Source organism: Euleptes europaea, chromosome 1 (genome assembly GCF_029931775.1).
Source record: "Euleptes europaea isolate rEulEur1 chromosome 1, rEulEur1.hap1, whole genome shotgun sequence".
Classification (NCBI taxonomy): domain Eukaryota; kingdom Metazoa; phylum Chordata; class Lepidosauria; order Squamata; family Sphaerodactylidae; genus Euleptes; species Euleptes europaea.
In genome coordinates this window covers 77,906,697-77,916,492 of record NC_079312.1, presented here as the reverse complement: position 1 = coordinate 77,916,492, position 9,796 = coordinate 77,906,697, and the positions used below count along the sequence as shown (strand labels likewise).

The 9,796-nt window shown below is 60.4% G+C and overlaps 1 protein-coding gene across 1 annotated transcript; it reads left to right on the top strand.

The window, feature by feature from the left end:
• Nucleotides 1-206: 206 nt before the first annotated feature.
• Nucleotides 207-2,181, top strand: EGR1 (early growth response 1). Its single transcript, XM_056867058.1, has 2 exons — nucleotides 207-509; nucleotides 815-2,181. The coding sequence occupies exons 1-2, from the start codon at nucleotides 257-259 to the stop codon at nucleotides 2,179-2,181; spliced, it is 1,620 nt and encodes a 539-aa protein (XP_056723036.1). The 5' UTR covers nucleotides 207-256.
• The last annotated feature ends 7,615 nt before the right edge of the window (nucleotides 2,182-9,796 follow it).

Sequence of the window (9,796 nt, the reverse complement as noted above, 5' to 3'; positions counted from 1 at the left end):
GAGACTCGATATATACAGGCTGCTCTGGGGCGGGCGGGGAGCCGAGAGCTTCCAGCAAGTAGAGCCAGGGGGAGCCCCGGGCCGGCCGGGCGGGTGGGGGAACGGAGCGCCTCGGGCGGGCAGAGCCAGGGGGAACCCCGGGCCGGCCGAGCAGCCGCCGCCCACGCCCGCCTCGCCTCGCCTCGCCTCTCTCTGTCTCTCTCTCGCCCCTGTTTTGACGTGCAGCCCCGGGCCGAGCCCGAGCCCCGGCGCCCCCATGGCCGCGGCCAAGGCCGAGATGCAGCTGCTGCCCTCGCTGCAGATGGCCGATCCCTTCAGCTCCTTCCCGCACTCGCCCCCCACCATGGACACCAACTACCCCAAGCTGGAGGAGATCATGCTGCTGGCCGGCGGGGGGCCCCAGTTCCTCGGCTCCACCGGGGGGCCCGAGAGCGGCGGCGGAGGAGGAGGCGGCGGATTCAACCCCGCCGGCGAAGGAGGGGAGCAGTCCTTCGAGCATCTCGCGGCAGGTAGGCAGGAACGGAAGGCGAAGGGGGATGGCTGCCTGGCGCAGGGCGCTCCGAGGCAGGCAGGCAGGCAGGCGCGCGGGTGGGGGGGGATTCTCCGATGTGCGTCAGCAGCTCCGGGGGCTTCGGCCGCTGGAGTCGGGCTGGGCGCGCTCTCCGGTGGTCTGTCGTGCATTAGCCCGGGAGAGGGGGGGGGGAGGCAGGCATCCGCCTCCCGGGAGTGTCCCCGGCGGGCGAGCCTCTTGCAGGGGGGCGCCTTCGGGGCGGAGCGATGCGGGACTCACCCGGGGCGCCGCTTCTCTCGACAGATCCCTTCCCGGAGATGTCCCTGAGCGGCGAGAAAGCGCTGGCGGAGAGCGGCTTCCCCAGCCAGACGGCCCGCCTGCCGCCCATCACCTACACGGGCCGCTTCTCGCTGGAGCCCGCGTCGTCGTCGTCGTCGGGGGGCGGCGGCAACGGGACGCCGCTGTGGCCCGAGCCCCTCTTCAGCCTGGTGAGCGGCCTGGTAGGCATGGCCAGCCAAGCGTCCTCGGCCTCGCAGCCCACCTCGGCGGCCGCCTCGCCCGGCCCGGCGCTGAGCTGCTCGGTGCAGGCCAGCGACCCCAGCCCCATCTACTCGGCGGCGCCCACCTACCCCAGCCCGGGCGGCGGCGGCGGCGGGGGCAGCGAGATCTTCCCGGAGGCGTCGAGCCAGCCCTTCCCCAGCCCGTCGGGCCCCTCGCTGCAGTTCGCGCCGCCCGCCTACCCGGCGGCCAAGGGCTCCTTCCAGCTGCCCATCATCCCGGACTACCTGTTCCCGCCGCAGCCGTCGGGCGAGCTCAGCCTGGAGCAGAAGCCCTTCCCCAGCCCGCCGCCCTCGCTCACGCCGCTCTCCACCATCAAGGCTTTCGCCACGCAGAGCGGCGGCGGCCCGCAGGAGCACAAGAGCCTCCCGGGGGGCGGCGGGGGCGCCTACCAGGCGCAGCTGGTCAAGCCCAGCCGCATGCGGAAGTACCCCAACCGGCCCAGCAAGACGCCGCCCCACGAGCGGCCCTACGCCTGCCCCGTCGAGTCGTGCGACCGCCGCTTCTCGCGCTCCGACGAGCTCACCCGCCACATCCGCATCCACACCGGCCAGAAGCCCTTCCAGTGCCGCATCTGCATGCGCAACTTCAGCCGGAGCGACCACCTCACCACCCACATCCGCACCCACACCGGCGAGAAGCCCTTCGCCTGCGACGTCTGCGGCCGCAAGTTCGCCCGCAGCGACGAGCGCAAGCGGCACACCAAGATCCACCTGCGGCAGAAGGACAAGAAGGCCGACAAGGGCCAGCCGCCGCCGCCCCCGCCGCCGGGGGGCGCTGCCGCCGCCGCCTCGCCCCTGGCCCCCTACAGCGCCTCGCCGGGGGCCCCCGCCTCCTTCCCTGCCCCTGCCTCCTACTCGCCCCCCGTGACGACATACGCGCCCCCCGTGACCTCCTACTCTTCGCCCGTAACGTCCCCCTTCCCCTCCTTCCCCTCGTCCTCGGTGGCCACCAGCTACGCGGCCATCGCCTCCTCCACCTTCCAAAGCCAGGCGGCGGCCACCCCTTTCCCCTCGCCCGGAGGCCTGGGCGGCCCCTTCGGCCCCCAAGTGACTTCGGCCCTGTCCGACATGGCCTCCGCCTTCTCGCCCCGGACAATCGAGATCTGTTGAGGGGCAGGGCGAGAGGGGAGGCGGAGAAGCCCTTTCCTGAGCCCCGGGGGGCCTGCCGAGGAGGCGGCTTCGGGCGGATCCTTGCTTCTGGGGTGGGGGTCCGGGCGGCACTGACACTGGCCAGCCCAACCCCTTCCCAGCTTGGCAGCCGCTCTCGAAGCCCCGGGACTTCCCTTTGAACTTCAACTGCCTGACAAAAGAAAACCAGTGACTGCGCCCCATCGGAGCGCCTCTGCTTCTGTCCAAGGACTTGATTTTGCATGGGCGATGGTGATCTCCTTCCTTTAGGATTCTTCCCCTCCCCGCACCCTCCCAGCCGCGATTCACTAGGAAGCAAGGGACTTTGGCATCCGTGCCCAGACAATGTATATTGTAAAAACGTGCCATGGCTTTGCTTTCCTTCTGGGTTTTTGACGTGGAAAAACAAACAAACATCTTTGCATTCTCATATTGCATTCTTTGGAGTACGAAGGGCCATTATTAATTTTTTGTATATGGTAACATTTTTTGCTCGTTTCGTGATGACGAAGCTGTAATGAGTTTTACAACTTGTTAGGGGGAGGGGGGCGAGGGAGACAAAAAAAATCAGCACTTAACTATGTATTTGAGCATGTCAAGAGTGTGATGTTCTTTGTAAATATCACCTTGAGGATTGAAACACTCTCTCACGTGGCAAAAAGTTTTTGTTGGGGGTTTTTTTCTTCCCCCTTTCCTTTCAAGTCCCAAGTCTTGGTGCCTTGTTGTGAAGCCCTGCTGACGTCATGCATTTGTGTGATTGGATGCGTCGCATCTAGCCTTAAGGTGAAAGGGAAAGTGTGGAAGGGGACTCCGGCTCAAAAACAAAAAAGGGGAGGAGCCCGAGGACAGAATGTAAGCAAAAAACACAAAAAAAATCGAACTTCTCAAAAGTCTATTTTTGTTACAGAAGTGTAAATTTATAAATATATTCAGGAGTTGGAATGTTGTAGTTACCTACTGAGTAGGCAGCAATTTTTGTATGTTATGAACATGCGGTTCATTATTTTTGTGGTTTTATTTTTGACTTTGTACTTGTGTTTGTTTAAACGAAAGTGACCGTTTGGCTTATAAACACATTGAATGCGCTTTACTGCCAATGGGATATTTGGTGTACAATACCCTACAGAAAAAGTCAATAAAAATATCGAGAGACCAGCCCGTCCGGCTTTTCCTTCCAGGGTCGGAGCTTGCGGTGCTGGCAGCTGGCTGGACTAACACCTTCTGGGCCTTTCTGCGAGTGGACCTGGCGGCGCTGGCTGCGGTCTCTTCCTTGCCCGGCTGAACCGCCTGCAGGAGGAGGACTCTAGAGTCGGGGAGCTCTTAAGCACAGCAGCGGGGCTCCCCTTTTGGGGAGGGGGAGGAGACCCCAGTCCCTTTTGGCACAGCGAGCTGCCTCGGGCTGAGGACCGGGGTGGTAATGTTCAGTCTTTCCAGCATCGGAGCAAACCATCCAACTAAGCCCACCGTGGCAAGTGCGCAGAGAGAGATGGAAGAGACCCCTCCCCTGCCTAGACCCTACCGGTCTGCGCCTACCTAGTGTGGCCCATGCAGGAGGGCCTCTATCCTGGGCTCCTTCCAATTTAAGTCTACGCACGTCCCTACTATGGCCAGCAGCAGCCTTGAGCTGATTGCATGCTATGCGTTTTAGCACCTAAACCTGCCACCCCCTTTCTCCCCATTCCTACACATGAAGCCAGCTGGGTGACCTTGGTCTAGTCACGCTCTCTCAGACCCACCTACCTCACAGGGCGCCTGTTGTGGGGAAGGGAAGGTGACTGTAAGCCGGTTTGAGTCTCCCTTAAGTGGTAGAGAAAATCGGCATATAAAAACCAACTCTTCTTCCCGAGTCTGGGAAAGGGGCGGCGGGATGATTTAGTGCAGGTACCATCGTTGCACTGGGCCGGGGTGTCCTGAGAGTCAGACGCAGAACCCCCCCACCTCAGGGAGGTGGGGCTCATGAGCCCCAAGGCCTCCTGTTCATCTGAACGGTAGCTAATGAAGACCAGAAGGGCGTCGCTCTGTGGGAACGAGAAGCCTCCGAAATGGGATGAGATGAATCGGCTTTGAGGCCCGGCGCAGATTCCGGGGCAGCCCAGATCGTGGCGGATAGTCCCTCCATGCTGGACACAGAATTTCCCCCATTCCTGCTTCTCGGTATGGCTGCCCCTGGGGTAGAGGGATTAATCCAGCCACCTCTTCCCACGATATAGCAATTGGGGGGGGGGGCTTGCGCTTAATGGCTGCCGCAAGATTACAGGCAGAGCAAGGCCAGGTGAGGTCCTGCCGGTCTACCCTGGCTGGCTGGCTCCCTGGATCCGGGGTGGACTGACTGCCCTAGCCCAGGTGCTGGCTCCTTCCTCCCTTTGACCCGGGCGGCAAACTGGTTCGCTCCCTTCGTGCTCTCAAACACCTGCTTTCGAAGGACTCGGAGGAGCAGGGCGAGCCTTGGCGAACCCATCGAGAGCCGCCGGCCTCGTTCCTCTAAAAGGCAAAGCACGTTTTATCCCCTCTCAAGGCTTGTTTACGCCAAAGTTAGCGCCATTAGGGATCTGGCTTAGGGCAGGTGGGATCGCAACCTTCACCCCTCTCCTCCCCCACAGCGATCCCCAGAGGCGGGGATCGCCCTAGTTCCCGTTTTACAGAGGAGAAACTGAGGCTGGCAGAGAGGGCCCTGCCCGAAGCTCCACTCTGGCCGGGATTTGCAGATGAGGTGAAGATCTTGCAGTACGGAGTCGTTCTTGCAGACGCTGGGTGAAGTTCCCCGCTCCCCACCCCCGCGGCTCCTATAGAGGGAGCTGTAAAATAAAGGCTCTGCGCAGACGGATGGGGGTCCTATTCTTCACTCCTGACATAGGTGAGAGTCAAAGAACACCTGGTCTCCAGGGTTGCCAACTCTCTCCCCCCCCCCCAATGCAGGCAGACGTTTTACTGGTGCAGTTTCCCTTAGAGTGGAGATGACCAGTGATGGGGAACCACCTGTTACGTTTCTGCCTGCCCTGCCGCTGCTAGCGGTTCAGGATCCAGCCAAGAAAAAACATTGGCAACCTTACCAGTCTTAGAGGGGGAGGTTGGCCAGAGGGGGCTCAGCCTAGGAAAGCGTGAAATAACCAAGAGGGACAGATTGCCTCTGAGCATATGTAGAGCCAATTCTCAGTGCCAAGTGACTGCGACCAACTCTGGATGCATGTTGTGGATTACGAGTAGGGACCTCCAGGGCAGAAAGAGCATCGTTTCCAGACCTTTCAGAGTTCAGTATTGCCTATGGCGAGAGAGGCACTAACTCTGAAGCCTCTCTGTAAAAAAAAAATACCCCCCCCCCCCCGCGTTTGCATCCCGAATTTCCGACTCTTACTGGCGTTCTTTACGCGGGAGGGGACTGACTTGCTGCTGGGCCGGCGGCTTGGTTCTGAAAACGATCTTGATTTGGATCCTGGCGCAGGACCGAGGAGGAAGTGAGAAGGGAGAGGGGGCGCTCCCAGGGCGTAGTTGCTCAGGTCTCAAGCAGCATCTTCCCAAACGGCCGGCGAGGGCGCTGAGCAGGCAGCGACTTCACCAGGAGCAGCCGTCGAACAAGAGGGACAGGGGCGGCTCTCTCGGCCATAGGGCCCCTGTCAACAGAGCCCAGCCCGGCCCCTTATTTTCCGGGTGCTCTTGGTCCACGCACCATGCTTAGACTGATTTCCCCAAGTCTCGCATTTGGGCGCATCCCCCCCACCCCAGCAAACATTTATTGAGGGATTTGGCATCTCGGAAGATCCCCCCCCCCCACCTAGGCTGCCCCACTTTGGACGGAGCGCTCTTCTCCCGGGCGAGGCTCCTTTCAGGGGCAGCCCACGCTGTCGGACTTATCAGCTTTGGCGTACCGACTCTCATCAATAAGACTTTGGGGTCGCCATCTCCCCCTCCCCTTTGGGCTCTTGTGCTTTTAACAGGGTAGGCTAACATTAAACTGTGACGGACAACACCAGCCTGAACTTGTTTTTGGCAAGGGGGTGACAAGACATTATAGAACTCTCTCCATAACCCACTAACTCTTGCCGCAGCTCCCTCTGTCAGCGTTGCCATCTCTTCTCCCAGAAGCTTTTAATCGCAGGTATAGACACAACAGGTAGTGCTTTTCTTATCCCTGCCTCTATGCCAATTAAAAGCTATCCCTGATGGATTTCAGCCTGCCACATCACTGTGCGAGAGGAACAAAGGACTATCCTCTCAACCTGGCTGGCGGCTCCTCATGGGTCATCTGCTCCAGCTGGTTTCCCCCCCCCCTGCAAGCCACAGCATCTTGCTGTCCAGCATCCCAGCTACATGGCTGGAGCTACATGGCCTCTGCTTGAAAATTTTCCAGGAAGGAGATTCCTGGAACGACTTCCCCTGCCAACTTGGCGCATCACTGAACCCCTTAGGGTGCCCCGCCCCACCCTAATGAGGAACAGTATCCCCCCTTCTTTTTTCAAGGTCTTCTGCTTTATTGTTTGGATCTTATCTTGGCGGCTGGCATCTCAGTAAGAAAGGCGGAGTATAAAAATCCTTATACCAGCCCTGCAAAGCAGGCCAGTATTATTATCCCCGTTATAGATGGAGCTGAAATGGGTTGGTCTGCCTGAACTGGGACTGGTTGACTCTTCAGCGCCCCCAGCTCCCATCTGATCCCCCACTTCTTCATCCTGCACATCAGGTCCCACCACCCCCTCCTCCTCGTTGCCCGAGGGATGCTCTTGGGCTTTTAAGGGCTCTCCTCCCCAGTTCTCACAGAGTCCTTCGGGTGCGCCACCTCCAGTTCGCTTGGGAGCTTCTCCACAAAGCTGGCACACTTGCTTGGCGATAAGAGTAGGCAAGGGAAAGTTTACGGTAACTCCAGCCGTAGATCCTATCACTGCACACTTAAACTTCAGTGGGACTTAGTCCCAAGCAGATGAGCATGACATTGCAATCCTGATCTCCAGCCTGAACCTGAAAGACAAATCTGTGACTCTGATAGGTGCACACAGTGGTTTACTCAGGAGAAGCCGGACTTTCCACATAGTTAAACGCTTTGCTTCGGAATAGGAATACCACTGAACCCATTTTACTGCGAAGTTTGTGAACAGCTCTTCTCCTTTTCAGGTCTGGAAATAAAGGAAAGCCCCCAGAACAACTTGCGGTCGCTTCCAGTTTCTGAGTTCTTGGGAGGTTTTTTCTCTCAGTGATATGACTTTCTGAAACACCCTTTCGCCCATTTTCTCCTCCCCAGCTGCACCAGGTTTTAGTCTGAGCCACAGCTGTCTCCCAAAACCAAGTCCAGCCCTCGGGTCAGCCTTGGCACTAACTGAGTGCCTTTAAGTCCATGCATCTGGGACTGCAGATAAAAACTTCTAGGACAGAGGGTGTGACTCAGGTAGGCAAGCTTGAGCCGGAGGCACCTCTCCTTTTTAGAAAATACGCACCTGGCAGGAGGAGTCATTGGTAATTGAAATATTATTCCCCCTAGGCATGGAATAGATTCCCAACAAGTCCCTTCTGTCAGTTTGACTCCTGATGGTGAGAACTTTTCTAGGTAAAAGAAAGCACAAGATCCAAGGATCCGGGAGACCTGGGTTCAAACCCTTGGCCAACCCGATTGCTAGGTGAGCCTGGGCCAGTCACTTGCTGTTAACCTAGCCTACCTTACAGGGTTATTGTGAGGTAAAGAGAACTAGTCAGTCACCCTGAGGTAGGCTGAAGAGGTAATAGACAGGAATGGAGCGTTGAGGCTGAGAGCGTCAATATGGCGCTAGCAAATGGCACTCAGCTGAGCTCTGCGCCACTGGATGCCGGGGCGGGTGACAACAGCGAGGAAGGGCGATTGCCCACGTTTAGGCTTTTGAGGGCATCCAGTTGGCTACTGCAGAAAACAAGACGCCGGACTAGATGGCCATGGGTCTGATCCTGCAGGACTGGCCTTACGCTTTGCTTCCTACGAGTGTCCTGGAGAGTGTTCAAAGCAGCAAACTGATTCCGATCCTGCAAAGTGCGGCATCCCTGCTAACTGACATCTTATTCCGAGTTAATCAATCGGGAATGTCAACCCTTGACTCACGCGCGAATTATGACTCCCACTAAACAAAAAACACATGCGGTGCATGGTAAAAAGGGAGAGCCCCCTGCCGGGGCGGGAGCTTGTGGAGGGGTTCGCTCGCTCGAAACGCACACTCAATCGCATTTGAACACAACTGCTAGCGCCAACGCATGGCATTGGGGTAAGCCTTGGGGCTATTGGGGGAGGGGTCTTTCTGGGAGCTCCGAGAGGTCCTGGGGGTGGGAGGGAAAGTAACAGCCCCCCCGTTCTACTCAAGCCGCTTTCTATCGGGGAAGGGGGGCGAATCCGTCGCCAGCCCTGCTCCACGGGGCTTACTCGCGGTCCAGGGCGCATAAGGCTGCCGCCCTGGCTCTTTTGGACGGGGACCCCCTCCACGCATCCGTGCGGGCGGAGCCGAGGGCTCAGAGCCCTCCCGGCCAGCGCGCCTCGCACGTTCGCTTCCAGCCGACTCCGGGAATCCCCCTCCCGCCTGGCCTGGCCAAGCGCCGCCAAGCCTGGGACGAGACGGCCGCGGCGGGAGCGGCTGGGAGCGGCGGCGCTGACTCGGGCCGCCTGCAGGCGGAGCCCCCGCCGGGCTCTCGTTCACACGCCCTCCGCGGCGAGAGCGCCGGATTCCGCTTTGCCCTGGAAGCCGAAAAGGCCTCCCGGCGGGCCAATCAGCGGGGCGCGTTTGCGTCTGGCTCGGCTCGCCTGCAGCTGCTTGTAATTTAAAGCCGGGCTTCGGCGCTGACCATGAAGTGACGGGAAAAGGCCTCGCGTCACGCTGGAGCCGGGCCAGGCGCGGGGATTGAGGAGGGAGGGAAGCGCGCTAGCCAGGCCAGCCAGCCAGCCAGCCAGGGGAGCCCCAGCGCCCTGGAGCCCGGCCCGGCCGCTCCCGAGCCCCGGCTCCAGCAAGCCTGCCCGGCGGTGCTTGGCTCCCCGCCGGCCCCGAGGCGCGCGCAAAAGCCGCTCCCTGCGAAGCCTCCGCCCCCTCGGGCGGCCAGGGCGAAGGCAGCCGCCCGCCCGCCAGCCAGCCATCCGATCCCAGCCGCCGCGCCAAGGCTCGGGCGGAAGCGGCCCTCGTTTGGCTCCAGGCAGGAACTGCCTTGCCCATATATGGCCCTTCCTCCGCCGCCCTGCAGGGCCCTTCCTCGCGCCATAAAAGGCGCTTCCTTCCCGCGGCGGCTGGCGCGCGGCCTAGCCCAAGCGGAGCGAGGAGCCAAGCGTGGGGCAAAGGCGAGGGGCCGGGGCTGGCCGGGGCCTTTGTGGGCCGGCCCCGCAGGCAAGCGCTGCTGGCGGAGAGAATGCCGCCGGTGTCCTCGGCGCGCCAGTCGCCCCCCCCCCCCAAAGTCTGCTGTCCGCAGCGCTCCCGTCCTGGGAGGTGCCGCAGAGGGCCCCGGATCGAGGAATCCTTCCTCTCTGGAGAGCTCATCGGCCTCTTCTTGCCTCACTGGGGAAGAGACCGACTTTCCCAGTGAATCGCTCATGCAAGAAAGCAGTGGCGGATCTCCTATGAAACTCATGAAGCCTAAGCTTCCGGGGCCCTCATCCCGCAGGGGCCCC